Below are 18,670 nucleotides of genomic sequence, written 5' to 3'. Positions count from 1 at the left end.
ACCACCCCCGCCCAATAGCCACAAGACACACCGTGAGGGAACCCCCGCCCCCAACACCCCAGACCCCGTCACCGCCGCCCCGCCTGGCGGCCGCGAGACCCCAAACCCCCATATATGTAACTAGGATCACCTCCCCCGTCCCACCCAGCAGGTTCGAGACCCCTACCCGGAAAGAAACTCCCACCCCAGCCCCAGTAACTTTGGCTTCGACAGCAGGCTGCCACGCGACCTCCGCCCCCCGGAGCCGCGAACCTAGCCCTGGAACCCTCTCACCCCATCCCAGGTCAGTCACACCCCGCCGGGCCTGCTCTCCACCCGCAGCCGAAGAACTCTTACTCAGGAGAGCGGGCTCGCGTCCGGGTAGACGCACAACGCTCCAGCGAGGCTCTCAGTAGACCAAAGAAGCGGCGGCGACCACCCGGCGCGGGAACTGTGTGACAGGCCGCCTGACCCAGGCTCCGCCTCTCTGGCCCAGCCCTCCTCACGCCTTTCGCCAACTGCCATGCGTGGCCCTGCCTCCACTGGCGCCGCAGGGGCACACCGCGCGGCCGAGGTCGCCCCCTGCCGTCCCGGAGGCCGCACAACCCGCTGGATGTTCGCAAGGCTTGCCTGTACCCTGGCTGCAGACAATGCCATCAAGGTTCCCCTGCTATGCTCAGGGTCTGTTAAACCGTGGGCGCCACTTCCAAGACTAAATCGATTACAGCCTCTCTAAACCACCCTTCCCCTACTCCATGAGTTAGCTAGTCAGGTCAAGGAACAGTATCAGTGTCTGAAAGGCAGAGAGAGGAAAACTCTTGACATAGCTTTCCAAGGATTTAGTCCTACTCCAGGTGGTAAACGTCGTGTCCTGGGCTTTCAACATGCAACATAGTTCACTCCAATCCTGACTGGCTACATGTATGACTAGAAAAGAGATATCTAGCTTCCCAGGAGAGTGGAACTAATGGTATTAATGTATCATAGGACCCTAATTTATCCTGACTTACTTTCAAAAGGTGATTTTAAAATGTCAAAACCTCAGGCTGCGATGTAAAGTCAATTTTGTTTTCAACTATCCACCACACATCACACAACAGAAGTGGCGGATACAACGCAAAGCGTACAGTAAAAAGGAAAACCTCCATGTAAACAAATACCTTACAAAGCAGTTATAGAAGCAACTACAGAGACGTAAAGTCACTGTGATTAAAATGGTTACTGGAAAGAAAGAGTTCCTAGATTGAGATCTCTAAGTTGTTTTAAAGATTAATATCATCTCCCAAACAGAAAAGGAAGAGCATTTCAAACAATGCTGAACACAACTATATTGCTAAGCCAAAGAGAAGGTACTGGCATTGACGGAATGAAAAGCTTCAGTGGGTACTAAAAGAAGCTGGAGAGGTATAAAAGGATCCCGTTATGAATAGCTGTGATGCTTTTTCCCAGCAAAATTTGTATCCAAAACATCCTAGTAGTTAGTGATAAAACAATGAACACAGACCTAGACCACGTCTTGAAACTCAGAATCTAGCGTTGATGGAGGGATGAGAGTACAATACCTAAAACAAACTAACAAACTAAACAAGCTTTCTATTAGCTGCTGTAGGAAACAAAAAAGGTTGGTCAGATTAATTCTACCCGGGGACAAAGGTAATTCGTAATGCTGTTAAAGACCAAACTGTAACCTATAACAAAAACTAGGAAAACTGGAAGCCTGCATGGTGCTGCATGCGCGTGGGAAGACCTTCCTGAATCACAGACTCCCAAATTTGGCCAGTCCTCAGCATGCTAGCAAGACCCTCAGCAACTCAGAGAGAACCTGTCTCAAAGTGAAAAATAAAAAGGACTGGGGTGGTAGCTGGAGGGAAAGAGCCCCTAGGTTCAATCCCCAATACTAAAAAGATTAAGTACTGGACATTTTCAGAACACCAATAGATCACAATTTATAAAGTTTTCTAAACACGTGAAAAAAAAAAAAAAAACATGACTTTAGAAATCCATGCGTTTTCATTACCTCCTTCGATCACTAGCGAAAGCTCATCTAAAAGCGAGGGGCCGGGGGATTTTTCGAGCCCATAAAATTTTACGCATGTGCAGTGAATCATCTTAAAACATAATGACATGTTTGTCTTTCCTCTCCAGAACTAGAATCCAGAACTACTTCCATTTCGTTTTTCAAAGGCATTCTTATTTTTCAGTCTTTCAAAGAACTTATTTCACTTAAGGTACCTTACCCCCACACAAAAACACTTTCACCAGCTTCCCAGCTTAAAGCTCCACCCACATTTCCTATGTCGGAGGCCGAGCCTGCGCAATAGAACTGAGACGGCCAAATCCAGTTTCTGGCATAACGTTACAAGCCCTTCTTCCGGTGAGGAAGGCTGTACCATTCTCAAATAGAATCATTGTTTTTGTCCTAATTCACACATAATTCACACAGTTTTCCAAGAAAGTAACTTCTACTTTCAACCACAAGACTTCCTCTCTCCATAATTTTTAAAGTAATCGCTTTTTACATAGTCGTGTTTCAAAAGAGACACTTGTCTCCCCTGCCATTCCGAATGGTATGTGCCAACCTCACCTCCGGTGTTATGTGTCATGGATGCCCCGAGAGTCTAGTAAGAATTTGCACCCGTGGTGGGGAAGGTCTGAAGCCCACACCTGGAAACCCAGTGAAATAAAGTTGCGTTTTGGTTGTGGAAGTGACAACTTCTCCGATTCCTCGGCGATGGCGGCGTCCGGGAGCGGTATGGCCCAGAAAACCTGGGAATTGGCCAACAACATGCAAGAAGCCCAGAGTATCGATGAAATCTACAAATACGACAAAAAACAGCAGCAAGAAATCCTGGCGGCGAAACCCTGGACTAAGGAGTGAGGAGGTCCCTGGCGAGACGCAGGGGAGGGACGGGATGGCGGGAATTTAAGAGACCCAGGGAGAGTGGGAGTCGAAGCGGGTGGAGAGCTTGTTTTGTTTTTTTACGGGAGAGTGGAGAATAGAACGAGAGCTTTGTATCTATCTTTATCCTTCTTAGTGAGGCCTAAGCCTCTCCTCGAGGGGCTATTTGACTCTCCTTTCTTTAATGCATTTACTACCAGAGGATGTAAATGAAGAACAAGCGGTGCTTTAAATTGACACTTTTCAACATCTTTTCACATATGCTATACACTCTACCTTGAACCAGGTGTCATCATGCATCTTTTTGGGGCCTTCAGCTGATCCCAAACTGGGGATTGCAGCTGAAATCAAGTTACCAGGACAAGGGTCTCAAAAATGAAAAGAGACCTATAATATCGTTTTTGATTGCTGGTAATTATTTCAGAGACACACCGTCTCTACCCAGTCTCTAAAATGTTGCTTCACCAGTTCACCTAAGCCACTATTTATAAAAATAGAGCTTAAGGCTCTTTGCTTCTTACTAAAATCCATGTGTCCCTGGAAATAATGACAAGTCAGGAAAGGGTTCTTTACCCCACTGTATTAGGGAGAGAGTAAAAAAGACCACAAAGGGCCCGATCTATGAGGAGATAGGAGAAATGTGGTCAACAGCAGAACATACTTTATCAGCCTCACAGTTTTTTTCAGAGTTAGCTAATTGTCCACGTATTCAATTTTAGTAGTGTTTATTGAGAATTTAACATGAGCCAGGCACTGAGCTAGGGATTTTCATGTCATTTAATATGCATGACAACTCAATACTGTATTTTCATTCCTTTTTTGCAAATAAGAAAATACATAAGAAACTTACTTCTTGGTCACACTGAGGTAGTGAACTCTTAAATGAGCAATAGACCTAAGACCAAATCTCACAATTGCCACGTAACTAGTTGACCTTAGGAAACTAACTTATCCATCTTCATTTATCTATAATATAGAAATAAAACCTACCTATTAGTGATGTCATGAAGATTAGATGAATTGATAAATTAAAAGGATCTAGAATTATGTAATGGGAGCACATTAACTATTATCCCCCCCCCTTTTTCCCAGTAAAGGGTGGAGTCAAAATTTTATGTCTTGACTTCCAATACCAGGTCTCCATATCTTTCATCTTGTTGTTGAAATCTGGCAAAGGTTGGGAATTAAACTTGGTTGTTTTCTTGGAGCAGGCATCTTCAAAGTCTTCTTAAGAAACATTTACATTTACTGCTCTGTACAATCTGGTTAGATTGCCTGATTATCTCCTTACTCCTATGGCAGGATCTTCTATTTTAGGTAGATGTAGTTTATTTGGAAATATCAGCTTGTCTCATGGTGGTTCTTATACTCATTTCAGCTGTCTTCAGCTGCATCAGCGATATCAAAATATTTTTTATTCAAGAATTTATTCATATCCAATGATGACAAACTCTAGAATAGTGGTCATAGGAGAAGTAGGGACACTAGGGCTATGTTTTGATTTTGAGGCTGATATCACAGAGGGAGACCACACCTTTCAACAAACTATTCAAGAGTACCACAATGCTAGTAACAGCACTTAAGGTTTTAGTATATGTCAGGCACTAAGTTGAGTATTTTTATATACTTTTTTTCATCCTAACAACTATGAAATACAAATAAGAAAACTGAAGCACAAACATTAAATGGTTGGCACAGCACCACAGCTAGAGCATGGCAGTGCCAAAATTAGGGTAGATGTTAGAGTCCGAGTTCATAATCATTAGGCTAGAAGGTACACCTGAGAAGGGTTAGACACAACCATTCCAACTAGAGTCAGAATCAGAAATATGCTGATTCCAAGTCAAGGGAGAAAAAGCCTACTCAAAGTATGTTTTTCCCTCTTAAACGTATTTAAAAACTATTTCAGACTCCCCCACAGGGGAATACTGTACAGGACTATGACCTGTTTATTATTTCTAGTGCCCTGTAGAAACTCCTTTTCTACTTCCTTTTTCTTCCCACATTCATTTCTGTAAATCCCTTCAGTATTTGTTATCTTCACAAAAACTGTCTTTTGAAATTGTACTTTATATAAGAAAATTAATTACACCATGATTTTGTTTTGTAGTCACCATTACTTTAAATACTGCAAAATCTCAGCTTTGGCTCTACTAAAAATGGTGATGCATGCCAGATCAGGAGGCAACTTGGAAGTGATGGGTTTGATGCTAGGAAAGGTGGACGGTGAAACCATGATCATTATGGACAGTTTTGCTTTGCCTGTAGAGGGCACTGAAACCCGAGTAAATGCTCAGGCTGCTGCATATGAGTACATGGCTGCATACATAGAAAACGCCAAACAGGTAAAAATGTTTTCTTAAAGTTTAGTCCCTACAGAGTCTCAAGGTGATTTTTGAGTTACTAAACTGAAAATTATTTCTTTACATTAAATTTTATATTTTAAATTCAACGATTTCTATATAAAATGATATAAGATTAGAAGCATGATAAGATTTATACTATGGGGACTGAGGGTGTAGCTCAGTAGTAAAGCACTTTCCTAGAATGCTCAGAGTCCTGGATTTGATCCCCAGCACTGGAGGAAAAAAAGGATTTAGAGCATAGACCCCCCACACAAAATAATTTCTCATTCATTATCAGATGTGTGTTTAAAATCAAAAGTCTGAGCCAGGCATGGTGGCACACTCCTCTAATCCCAGCAACTTGGGAGGATGAGGCAAGAGGATCACAAATTCAAGGCTAGTCTTAGCTGCTAAGTAATTTGCAAGAACCTGTCTCAAATTTTAAATTAAAAAAAAAAAGGCAGGGGGCGCTAGGGATGTGACTCAATGGTTAAGCACCCCTGGGTTCAATCCCCAGAACCTAAAAAATAAGTCTGGGGGCTGGGGATGTGGCTCAAGCGGTAGTGCGCTAGCCTGGCATGCGTGCGGCCCGGGTTCGATCCTCAGCACCACATACAAACAAAGATGTTGTGTCCACCGAAAACTAAAATAAATAAATAAATATTAAAAATTAAAAAAAAAAAAGTCTGGGTGCTGAGAATGTACCTCTGTGGTAGAGTGCATACTTAGCATGCATAAAGCCTGAGTTTAGTCCCCAACACCAAAAATCAAAAAGTTTGGAAACAACCTAAATATTCATGAATATAAAACCAGTTAAATAAATGATGGTACATTCTTCTTAGGCAGCCTTTAAAAAAAATAGCTATCTATGTATTTACTTATATAGAGCAAACCCTAGAATAATTTGTTGAGTAAAAAAGCAAAGTATAAAACACTGTATATGGCATGCTATTGTGTGTCACTGTGTTTATTAATTTACTACATGTATGTAAAAATATCTCTATAAGGCTATGTAAGCAGTAGGCAACAGGGGTAGAAATCAGCTGAAGTAAAAGAGATGGGAAGGAGACTGAATACCTTTATTGTTCTTGTACTTTGTTAGTTTTGTGCTTTGTACACATATTACCTATTCAAATAACTCCTTTTTTAACAAAAGCAATATATTCTAAGAATTATTTTGCTTGATGTTTACTGCAGTGCTACATAAAACAAATAATAAATGTCTTGAAAATTAAACAGAAATCTCAAGCTCCTTTGTCCTCTTCATTTGTTAGGTTGGTCGCCTTGAAAATGCAATTGGCTGGTACCATAGCCACCCTGGCTATGGCTGCTGGCTTTCTGGGATTGATGTTAGTACACAGATGCTTAACCAGCAGTTCCAAGAACCATTCGTAGCAGTGGTAGTAAGTACTTTTAAACCAGTTTTAATTAAGTTCTTCATGAACATTTACTAAAACAAGACTTGAAACAGTATAGTAAAGAGCAAAAGCTCTGGTGTCAATCTGTAAAGACTTGAATCAGAATTCTACCTCTTAATAAAACTGGGGCTTTGAGCAAGTTACTTAATCTCTATAACTCACACCCTACCCACAAAAGATGAGGGTAATCAGCACACATGTCTCAGCACCCAGCTCATCAGAGGTATTCCATCAGTGTTCTTTGACTAGAGTAAGCAGGAAATGCTAAAAGGAAAAAAAAAAAAGCCCTTTAAAAAGTGATGAGCAAATTCTCAAATAATAATCCTAAATGATGTCAACTAAATGTAATCTCTAAATTTCCTGTGAGGAATTCCTATGTTTAACCATTTCAAAAAAACTTTCTGGTTTGGTTATTTTTTTCATATTGTTTGGTCATTTATTGTGTATGTGCATAGCGTTACATATGTATTTCTAGATTTATAATATTTTAATAAATAGAAGTATATAATGATTTGTATTGACAGATGTTAAATATATCCTTCTTGTAGATTGATCCAACAAGAACAATATCTGCAGGAAAAGTGAATCTTGGAGCCTTTAGGACATACCCAAAGGTAATTTTTAAAAATTATAAGTCATAATTTGTTTTTTTCTTTTTTGAGTACCAGGGATTGAATTCTTGAGCACTTAGTTACTGAGCCGCATCCCCAGCCCTATTTTGTATTTTATTTAGAGACAGGGTCTCACTGAGTTGCTTAGCAACTCGCTGTTACCAAGTCTGGCTTTGAACTTGCTATCTTTGTGTCTCAGCCTCCCAAGCTGCTGGGATTATAGTATAAGTCTTTTTTTTTCCTCTCAGTTGTTGATAGATCTTTATTTTATTTATTTATACGTGGTGCTGAGAATCAAACCCAGTGCCTCACACATGCCAGGCAAGTGTGCTACTGCTGAACCAAAGTCCCAGCCCTAAGTCATAATTTTTTAAACTCCAAATATTTCGCTTATTTTTAAGGATATGCTGTGACTAGTATCTCTGTCCTAAAATAGTTTGTTTCAAGTAGCAAACTACCACAAACTGACTCTTAAAAAAGAAAATACATTTGTTATTTGTTATCAATTTTACTGGAAAAACAGTCTTTATATGGGAGCGGGGATAATCAAGGATTGAACTCAGGGGCACTCAACCACTGAGTTACATTCCCCAGCCCTTTTTAATATTTTATTTAGAGACAGGGTCTCACTGAGTTTCTTAGCACTTTGTTTTTGGTGAGGTTGGCTTTGAACTTGCAATCCCTCTGCCTCTGCGTCTTAAGTCACTGGTATTACAGGTGTATACCACCACGCCCAGTCAGTAATCTTTATTTAATAGTATTTGAGTGACAATGGCATTCTGACAGGCACTAGAGAAACAGCAAGCGACAGTTCCCTCCTCTGGAGGAAGCTTGTAGTCTGCAGTAGATAATGCATAGGTATATATCTCCTAAGGTCAAAAAAAAAAATTAATCTATAAACCAAATCCAGCCTATTGCCAGAAAGTGGGGTTGGAGAAAGTAGAAGCTATATATATATATATTTTTTTTAAGAGTATTTATTTTGAATATTCGTCTCCCCAAAATTAATGCTCCTATAAATAAAAAGCTGCAGAGAAAAAAAACAGTTTATCTTGGGTTTTTATTTTATTTTGTTTTTTAATCTTCTGTTATTATTTTTGTTTAGGGCTACAAACCTCCTGATGAAGGACCTTCTGAATACCAGACTATTCCACTCAACAAAATAGAAGACTTTGGTGTACATTGCAAACAGTAAGTAACTAAAAAAATATATCTGAATCCAAAATCACAGGAAACCTCAGAGATCATCCAGTCCAAGCCCTTTGTTTTACGGATGAGAAAAAGACTCACAAAAATGCATTTCATAATATAACACGTTTTGAAATAATAGTTTAAAATGAAGATTTAGGATAATGTTAAAAATTTTTATTAATTTTTTTAGTGTTGATGGACTTTTATTCATTTATTTATATACAGTGCTGAGAATCAAACCCAGTGCCTCACACTTATGAGGCAAGTGCTCTTTCACTGAGCCATGATCCCATTTTTTACACAAATGGAACACAACTTTTCATTTCTCTGGTTGTACATGATGTAGAGTCACATCATTCATGCAGTTATACCTGTACATATGTTAATATTGTATGTCTCATTCCACCATCTTTCCCCCACATCTCCCTCTCCTTCTCTCCCTCCCCTCTACTCAATCCAAAGTTCCTCCATTCTTTGCCCACCCCCCAAAGTTCCTCCATTCTTCCTCCCCCTGCACCATCATTATGGATCAGCATCCACTTATCAGACAAAATATTGGGCCTTTGGTTTTTATTTTAATGTTGAAGAAGCTAGTGAAATTAGTTTTCTTTACCTTTTAAATATATCTTATCACCTGTCACCTTCATCCAAGCCACAACTAATACTGCATATACATTTTGCCTCTTAAAATTGTTTTCTCAGGCAAACTAAAATGTCAGACTGTGTTTCTTCTCAGAATGATTTTCCATCTCACCAAGAATAAGATCCTTGGGCTAGGGTTGTAGCTTAATGGTAGAGTACTCGCCTCCCACATGTGGAAGGCACTGGGTTCCATCCTTAGCACCACATAAAAATGTAAAGAACATAAATAAATAAGTAAAGGTATCATGTTCATCTGCAATTAAAAAAAATAGAATAAGAACCTTAAGCCTTGCCATAGACTACACAACCCCATATGGTCTAGCGTCCACACTCTCTCAAGGCTCCTCTCTTAGCACCATCCCATGGTTCAGTTCAGCAGTACTTACCTCTTTAGCACTGAACCCATGGTTCAATCTAGCAGTACTTATCTCTTTAGTGTTTCTCAGATGTATCCCCCAGGCTTCTGCCTTAGGGCTTTAGTACTTACTGTTTCCTTTACCTGGAACATTCTTCCTTATTTCCATATGGCTCCCTAACTGTTTTAATTGTTGACTATCTGTTTAAGAGTCACCTTAACAGAGAATGTTCATTGATCACCCTATCTCAAAATAATACCTTCCTGTCACTTTGTGTCTACTTTCTCTGCTTTCTTTTTCTTCATAGCACTTGTCACTATCTGATATGTTTGCATCCTTATTATTGACCCCTTGAGCATGTGGATTTTATTAGAATTATTTGCTGCTGTAGTCTTGCTTTTAAAACAGCAAGGCAGGTTTGGGGTTCTGGCTCAGAGGTAGAGTGCTCACCTAGCATGCGTGAGGCCCTGGGTTCGATCCTCAGCACCACATAAAAATGAAATAAAGGTTCTGTGTTCACTTACAACTAAAATAAATAAATAAATATTTAAAAAAAAAAAAACAGCAAGGCACATAGAAGAGAGGGCACTAAAAAACACCTCTTATCCCAACTTTAATGAGTATCTTGACTATCCATATGCTCTTATTTTTCTGTTTAGAAATTCTTCGAAAATTCAGATTTTCTAAAATTGAGTTTTTAAATATTCTGGTTTTCAATCATGTCTGACATATTTCTGTAATAACTACCTCTACCCTAAATGATTACGATTAAGCATTTAATTTGACCTTTTGAAAAGAATTTAAATTATTTCTGTTTAAGGAAATTGCTCCTAATCATTTTTCTGATTAACAATTATATTTTCATATTAATTTTTTTTCTGTAACCTGACAGCACCTTTCCCTATTTTTCTTTCTGTTGGTTCATTCTTTTGTCTTCCTTAAATAAGTTTCTTTTGACAAGTACCCCACTTGATATTCTGAAATAGTAGCCTATCAGAGAGGAGTAGCTACTTGCTAGTTCCTACATTGCTAGAGCCTAGAGTTTTGAACCAAAAATTGCCTAGAATTTTGAACCAAAAAGAATATTCAAAAACATTCTCTTTGGATTGATTCCTAAATAAGAAAGAATAAGAGCAAGTAAATTAATGGATTTATTTTTTGACAAATATTCAGTGAAGCATAGTGCCAAATCAAAAGAATAAGCGTTTTGCATAGGTTATTATACATACATTTCCTAAATTACTTGATGATAGGTTATTATTAGCAGTTTATTGGCTTTTCTTTTTCTTATAGTAAAGGTTATTTATTTATTTACTTATTAATTTATTTATTGGTACTGGGGATTAAACCCAGGGGTGCTTTTTTATTGTGTTCATGTCACTTTTATCCTTTGCACCACTACCCAAGAATCTGAGCCTTTATCTTTTCCTGTCTGCCCCACTCCAATGGCTTCCTTTGTGGGTACCCCTGCGTCCATTTTTTATCCTCTAGCATATAATGGTATTACCACAATCAACTTTCTTAAACTCCCTTTGGCTATATCATTGCTCTACTCAAACACCTTCCATGAGTCCAAAGTACCTAAAGAATAAAAAATTATAAATTTCTTGACCTTTTACGTAACATCTTCCAGCAACTGGACCTCAGTATGCCATTATAAGTTTCCCTCACAGTATTATTCTCCTCTTGCTAAATTGGCCAAACCAATTCACTTATTACCCTTACATGTGTTTCCTTTCATAGATGATGCTCTCTACCTAATGCCTTCTGTGTTCTCAACATACCCACACCATGGACTCTTTTTTTTTTTTTTTTTTTGTAATATTTATTTTTAGTTGTAGTTGGACACAACACCTTTATTTTATTTATTTATTTTTATGTGGTGCTGAGGATCAAACCCAGGGCCTCGCACGCGCTAGGTGAATGCTCTACTGCTGAGCCACAATCCCAGCCCCACACTGTGGACTCTTGTGAGAGTTACCCTAAAGTCCAACCTTTTCCCTAGGGCTTTGCATCTGGTTCTAGCTCTAAATGACCACTTCACATCCTCTTAAGAGTACTCATTATCTTGAATACTCAATTGGTAATTGTTTCTTTTTACATATACACTTTGGCATCAGTTACTGTTATTCAACATATTTCATTATATTTAATATTTTTGGATTCATTCCAGTTCTTCTGTATAAATGGTGAGTTCCTAATAAAGAAGTTTCTTGTGCTTCTTTGTATCCACTAATGTGCATAACCTACTGAGATAGTTAAAATTTTGTTACATTTAAATTATGTATGTTCTTCAGACATTAACCAAATTTTCCTTGCTACAACCTGATTATAAATTAAGCACCTTTGGAAGCAGTAGAGATTATTTTAAGTATCTTAGAACATACTTTTAAAGTTTTCTTTTCCAAAAAGTAGTAGGCCCTAATCAGGGGATTAGAAAGGTAAGAATGAGGAGTGCACATGTCACTTTTAGTATATTCTAAAAGGCTAACAAAAATGATAGTGAATCCTAAAGAAGCAGCTCATTAAGTTTATGTGCTGTTAGCTGGAAGTTACAGAACTTAATAACACAAACATATCATTCAGAAAGTCTGATTATTAATAACTTCTTGGAAATTTCTGGGCTTCACAGAAGGAAAACATAAAATAAAGAAATTTTGTAGATAGAAGATTTGAAATCACACCCCTGAAGAAAAAGAATACATGGTTACCTCTTATTGTTAGACTAAAAACTAAAACATGACTATTTTAATATAAAGTATAATTTGCTTAAATTTGGCTATGACTTCTATATGATACAATTGAATTTTTTTTTTTTTTTTTTTGCTTATTCAATTTGTGCTTTTGTTTCATAGATACTATGCCTTAGAAGTCTCATATTTCAAATCCTCTTTGGATCGCAAATTACTTGAGCTTTTGTGGAATAAATACTGGGTGAATACACTGAGTTCTTCTAGCTTGCTTACTGTGAGTACTCTACTTGTAAGGGATGCATTTGAATTTTATATAAGCTATAAAAGCTGTTTAATATTTGAAACCCCCTTACACAGAAAAGCTGTACCCAACTTGGCCACAACAAGAGGGTTGGGATGGGATTCTGCACTGCTGAGCTAGATCAGAAATCTAGGCAAATCTTAGGTCTGTCTCATGTCAGAGAGACCAAGTATAAATGGCAAATAGAGTGGCCAGATCAGGGTGAGATCTGCTGTGCTTGCCTTAAAGGGATGTATAGAGGGGCTGGGGTTAGTGGCTCAGTGGTAGCCTAGCATGTATGAGGCTCTGGGTTCCATCCTCAGTACCACATAAAAATAAATAAAATAAAGGTATTATGTCTATCTACAACTTAAAAAAATATGTGGGAAAAAAATGATGTCTAGCAGAAAAAATACAAGTATTTGTTGTATCAGATGTCTTTTGGACTCTGGTTTCAAGTAATAAGACACTCAGAAATAAGAAAGAGAATCATGGTGGGAGTATAGCTCCCTGGTAGAGTGCATACTTATGCTATGGGTCCTAGGTTCAGTCCCCAGCACCAGAAAAAAAAAGGAAAGAAAGTTATATAAGTTACTAAGTCTCAGAGTAGAGCATTCAAGCAATATTATAAAGTCTTGCTTTTTTCTCTCTCTCAGCTTTATTGATTAGTTTCAGTTTCAGGTTTCATGTGAAAGCAAGATGGCAACTTTAGCCTCAGATCTCCCAGTCTTACCCTGTCATGTTCAAAATAGGAAATCAAGGGCTGGGGTTGTAGCTCATTGGTAGAGCGCGTGCCTAGCGAGGTGAGGCATTTGGTTCAATCCTCAGCAGCACCACATACAAACAAATAAAGGTTAAATTCTTTAAAAAAAAAAAGAAAAAGCGGGGGGTGGGGAATCCAGAAATACACACACTCCTGCTTATTCTTAGGCAAAGCCTCATTGTTTCTGACTGACTTACTTAGGATACATGCTCTTCTACTTAGACCTTGTATAGGCCAAGGGAATGAATTCAGTGAGTGCTGGGCTGGGGTGGAGGCAGCTCCTTCAGGAACTTAGTAAGATGGGGAAAGAGAGATCATAAGACTCTTGCTTTAAAGCAACAGATAGTGAGCAGCAAAAAATAGCTACTTATATTTAGCTACTGAATATTTTCTGATTATATCGCTAAAATCTAAAATATTTAGGAAGACATTTACTTAACAGCTTTTTCTATATTTAGAACTTAAGAACAGTTTTTTACTTTTTTTAAAAACTAGGCTATTTCTTGGCTGGGGATGTGGCTCAGTGGAGGAGTGCTTGCCTGGAAAACATGAAGCCTTGGGTTCAATTCCCAGTACGGGGCGGGGGGAGGCTGTTTCATTTAGTGCAGTGTACATAGTGATTACAACCATGGGGTTTGGAGTAAAATAAACTGGATTTGAAAACAGCTCTGCTACTTTCTTTACTAGTTCTGATTACCTTCAGAAAGTTATTTAATGTGACTGAGACTTTCTCAGGTGTAAAATTATAATACTATATACATCATTAAGTATACTGAAAAATTTAGGACTTAATATAAAGCAATTGGTGGAATACCTGGCATATAATAAAGCCTCAATAAATGATTTTTTTTTTTTTTTTGGTTTGATGTATACAGAAAAATGTCACTTAAGCCTATTTACAATGATTGTAAACACAGTTCTGACAAGGCTTCTGTTCTTATTGCTTATCATCAGGGGTCAGAAGTAGTATATTAGAAAGAAGAGATTGATCAGAGTAGTAAGTAAACATTGTTTCCTTTGTGCCAGACACTGCTAAGTGCTTTATATATGTTGTTTCCTTAGAGGCAAATGTACTAATAGCAGCCAAAAGTGACACCTGGTGGCAAGCAGTGAAAACACTTCAAGACCAGAGCAGTCTGAGCATTGGTGTAAAGGCAAAGAGATCAACCTACTCAGACCTGTGGCTATCCCTGTATTGTAGTACTGCATATGCAAGGATATTAATAATCAGGAAACAATTAAATTTCATTTTTTCCTTTTTTGTGGTTTTACATAATTATAGCATTTTAAGAAAAAATATAGAATTATGTATTCAGCTTCTCTTTTTTTCCCAGCTAAAGTAGTTAATTACAGCATATAACCAAAAAGCTACCAGAAAAAAAAAGTTATTTTCTAATTTAGGAAATTAGTTCCTTATGTTCATTCTCTATGCATTTGAAATGTAATTGGGTATTTAAAAAAAAGCAGAAATGAGAAATGTAATTGGGTATATTTTATTATAGTTTTAATAATAGCTATTTCTAGTGACCCACATTTTCATGGCTTGAGTAGCTAAATCATCTGAATATGAAGTAGTCTATAAGCCTTAGAGTTTTTTTCCAAGTCTGTGGTGTAAAACTGTATTTATTTCCTAAACCACTTACATCCAGACAAAATGAACATAGTTGTATCTTTTAACAATATCATAAATTTGTAAAATCATTAGAAGAACAAGTAACATTTTAAAGAGCCCTCTGATAGCTGTGATGACAGCAAATAACTTCTCATGTTAGGTGATAAATCTGTTTCCCTTATACCATCTTAAAAATTGAACAAGTAGGATAATGTTCTTATTTCTGCCAAGTTGTTTATTAATCTTCATTCTCTTCTATCAAAGATTTAGGAAAGAAATGTAACATACTTTGCAAGTTGCATTTGTGAATTTTTTTATATTTTACACTACAACTAAAAAATTATAAATGTAACCAAGTGTAACTGTACATATGTAACTGTTTAAATTTTTCTTTATAAAAAGGATGTCATTTTCTAGAAAAATAATATAAACCAGTTTTCCAAATGGTAGGTATGCATGTGAGAATATAGCATTACTCTAAGATATAATTGTATTTATAGCTGGGTGCAATGATTACAGGTAGGTTTATTTTCTTCTTTATATTACTCTACATTTTCTAAAATTTCAATGATAACTATTAACTTTATAATCAAAATCTAAAACAAGTGTTTTTTAAATATTGTCAAAAGTACTAGTTCTAAAAGTTTAGCTAACAATTATTAGGCCTTTTCTAGGTGCCATGGACAATTCTAAGAGTGTTATATATAAATATTAAACTTCATTTAATTTTCTCAATAGTCTTATATAATAATTATTGCTACCCTTTCCCATTTTCAGAAGAGGGCCAGGAAGCATGCCCCAGGCTTCCTAGCTAATCTGCAGCAGCACCAGAACCTAGATTCAGATCTGTGAATTTCAAAGCCTCCCATAACAACAAATATTATATTTAAGTGGTCAAAAAGAAAATTTCCAAATTTAATCTTAAAATTGTAAAAGGAAAAGTATCTATGTTCTAACTGCTTAAATTTAGAAGCAGTTTTTTAGGTGAAGACGGTTATAAATTGTGGGTTTCATATTATGTCCTGATACAGTGCCATTTTCTCCACAGAATGCAGACTATACCACTGGTCAGGTGTTTGATTTGTCTGAAAAGTTAGAGCAGTCAGAAGCTCAGCTGGGCCGAGGGAGTTTCATGTTAGGTTTAGAAACACATGATCGAAAGTCAGAAGACAAACTTGCCAAAGCTACAAGAGACAGGTAAGAGTAAATATGTAAGATTCTCACACCTAATTTTTTCTTTCAAAATTTGAAAATAATAGTAAGATTCAAATTCCTTACAGTTTAACCTAGTTTTAACTTAGAATGGTACCTGAATATTAAATATTAGACTTTGAAGAATTCTCATATGCAGATTTTAACTTCAAAAATTTAGGAGACATTATATTAAAACATTAAAGGCTCAAAGTTCTGTATGTTGTGATACACACCTATAATCCCAGTCACTTTAAAGACTGAGGCAGGGTGATCACAAGTTCAAGGCCAATCTGGGCAATTTAATAAAATGCCGTCTCAAAAAAGTGTTGGCGATGTAGCTCACTGGTAGAGCACTTGCCTAGCTTGTGTGAGGCCCTGGGTTCAATCCCTAGTACTCCCCCAAAAAAAGAAAAGCATAGGATTATTTTTTAAATTATTCTAAATAATAAAGGATAAGGCTTTATGTAATATTAGAATCCTATAATTACAGATTAATGTGTCATTAATATATAATTTATAACATTGTATGTTATTATATTTTCATAAATATAGTAATAATATATAATTTTAGTTGTCTTCTAAAACAGAACTTTTCCCAAAGCTGCTGACAAGTAACAAAATTAACAATTTAGAATTTATCAAATTTTACATTGTCATTCTTGTATGAAGGTTCTAGTAAGTAATGAAATGGGTTAAAAGACATGAAGAAGTCTAAAATTTACAAGGGTAGACTTCAGATTGGTGTGATTTGGGAGTATGAATGAAACTGAGAAAATATTGGAAGTGTACAGATAAACATGAGAGGAGAAGTGCATGCATGTTTGAACCATTTTCAGTTTGTGACATTATGTCTTTTCTTTTCAGCTGTAAAACCACCATAGAAGCCATCCATGGATTGATGTCTCAGGTTATTAAGGATAAACTGTTTAATCAAATTAACATCTCTTAAACAGTCACTGATAGTACTTTTGCCTGAAAACTGGTATGCGGAAAAATACTCAAGTAATACTTTTAAAACCAGTTACCAAAAATCTGATTAGAAGTATAAGGTGCTCTGAAATGTCCTGAATATTAACATCCTGTAATAAAACTCTATAAAATGAAATTGTCTGTTTCATTTGTGGGTGAAACTGCATTATTTTTCTAGTATCCTTTAATGCTCTTGAATATGAAAGAAAAAATATTAGACCCTTTCTATTTTTTGAAGCATCTTGCCTATCTAAATTAATCAATGAATTTCAGCATTTCATTTGACATACTATGGCCAGAACCACTTTTGATTTTTGCCTTTACCTTCTTTTGACAGTCTGTTAGTAAAAATAAAATTTAACATTTTTATGTTGCTATAAAATATTAGCCAAGTCATACCCTAGATTATTTTCCTGAAAATCAAGTAACTTTATTAGAGACAGAACAAACATAGCCCAGAGTATTCAAATATTTGCCAGTGATTTTCCTGAACCAGGCCCAATGTTACTCTTGAACAAGCTAAACATGGCCACTGTCCTCACAGAACTTAACTATGGAGGCTAAGGCTAGTTGACAAGCACATAAGTATACTATTGTGAAGGGAGAACTAAAATATGCTGGTGAATTCTTGGGAGAAACACTTCTTCCAAAGAGGACTTAGCAAAGTTCAGGTGAAACTTGAAGGAAAGGAGGACTAGCCAGAAAAGGGTAATAGGTAGGCAATTACTATTCTGGTCAGAGAATACAACAATGGACAGGTGGCCTGGGGCAGAAAGCTTCAAGGAAATGAAATCAGTTCTGCTTGAAATTAGTATGCCTAATACTTCAACTAAACTCTCACTTTACATCCAATCATCACTTTGGATTTGAAGCTGCCTATCCAATAGAAGGATAATTTCTGATTAGTTATCCCAGAGAAGGAGACAGATAAAAGATAAGAGATAATTATTTGATAGAAGGAAGGTAGATCCTACTGGGGCCTTTGGAGTTGATCCTCATAGCACTGGGGAGTTAAAAGAGTTATAAACAGCAGAAATATTCTGCATTATTTTTTCTAAGCACTCTATAGAGATTTGGCAGTAAAGACCAGATGAAATAACCTATGTAATAAAGAATGAGTAGAGGGGCTCCACACAGTGGCACATGCCTGTTGGGAGGCTGAGGCAGAAGGATCACAAGTTCAAAGCCAGGCTCAGTAATTTAGGCCCTAAGCAACTCAGCGAGACCCTGTCTAAATAAAATATTAAAAAGGGCTTGGGATGTGGTTCAGTGGTAATCATCCCTGGATTCATTCAATCCCCAATACCAAAAAAAGTGAAAGAATGGAGAGCCTAATGTAAACATTTCTGTAATAGGCTCTGTCAGAAAGGCCTCAGAAACCAGCTGCATCTACAAGATGCACTGAAAACCTGGGGAAAGTCCCCTTTAATTGTTGCAGTTTATAAAATTCCAACTAGCAAAACATTATAAGGCCTCAAGATGAAGAGAAAATAAAAATTATTCTTTATACAACCTATAAATCCTGACGGACAAGATTTTATTTATACCAGCTAAGCTCATAGAGGCAATTCAAGTACTATATTGAATTTTAGTTTAAAAAATATATGTTATTGGGATTTCTTAAAACTGCAATAACTGATCACAATTCTTCAAATGATTTCCCCTTTATTCAATAATATTAATAAAACAGCTTGGTTGATTAATGGGAAGGTTAAGAT

At 37.0% G+C, this 18,670-nt stretch overlaps 2 protein-coding genes across 9 annotated transcripts in view; one reads left to right on the top strand and one right to left on the bottom strand.

Moving 5' to 3' along the window:
• The window catches only part of Cspp1 (centrosome and spindle pole associated protein 1), a 124,049-nt gene extending 121,812 nt beyond the window's left edge, over positions 1–2,237 (bottom strand). For 3 of the 8 annotated variants that reach the window (XM_071602342.1, XM_071602343.1, XM_071602346.1), the window contains exon 1: positions 337–450. The gene's annotated coding sequence lies outside the window, so the exon portion shown is untranslated. Of the gene's footprint in view, positions 1–336; positions 451–1,996; positions 2,177–2,216 lie in introns of those variants that run through there. The other 5 variants (XM_071602344.1, XM_071602345.1, XM_071602340.1 and 2 more) reach the window with 4 other exon arrangements.
• A 325-nt stretch (positions 2,238–2,562) lies between these two features.
• Cops5 (COP9 signalosome subunit 5) lies at positions 2,563–17,088 on the top strand. The gene is made up of 8 exons (XM_027932855.2): positions 2,563–2,853; positions 4,989–5,223; positions 6,498–6,626; positions 7,190–7,255; positions 8,358–8,443; positions 12,297–12,408; positions 15,838–15,986; positions 16,848–17,088. Exons 1-8 carry the CDS (start codon positions 2,585–2,587, stop codon positions 16,930–16,932), a joined length of 1,131 nt encoding a protein of 376 aa, XP_027788656.2. The 5' UTR covers positions 2,563–2,584; the 3' UTR covers positions 16,933–17,088.
• The last annotated feature ends 1,582 nt before the right edge of the window (positions 17,089–18,670 follow it).

This window comes from Marmota flaviventris, chromosome 15 (genome assembly GCF_047511675.1).
Source record: "Marmota flaviventris isolate mMarFla1 chromosome 15, mMarFla1.hap1, whole genome shotgun sequence".
In the NCBI taxonomy this organism is placed as follows: Eukaryota; Metazoa; Chordata; class Mammalia; order Rodentia; family Sciuridae; genus Marmota; species Marmota flaviventris.
Note: the sequence above shows the minus strand (reverse complement) of the source record. Positions and strands in the feature narration are given on the sequence as shown.

Coding starts and splice junctions, on each gene's coding strand:
- Cops5 (XM_027932855.2), top strand. CDS start 2,585: ATGCCCCGAGAGTCTAGTAAGAATTTGCACCCGTGGTGGGGAAGGTCT. Junction 5,224..6,497: donor ACATAGAAAACGCCAAACAG/GTAAAAATGTTT, acceptor TTCATTTGTTAG/GTTGGTCGCCTTGAAAATGC. Junction 6,627..7,189: donor AACCATTCGTAGCAGTGGTA/GTAAGTACTTTT, acceptor TCCTTCTTGTAG/ATTGATCCAACAAGAACAAT.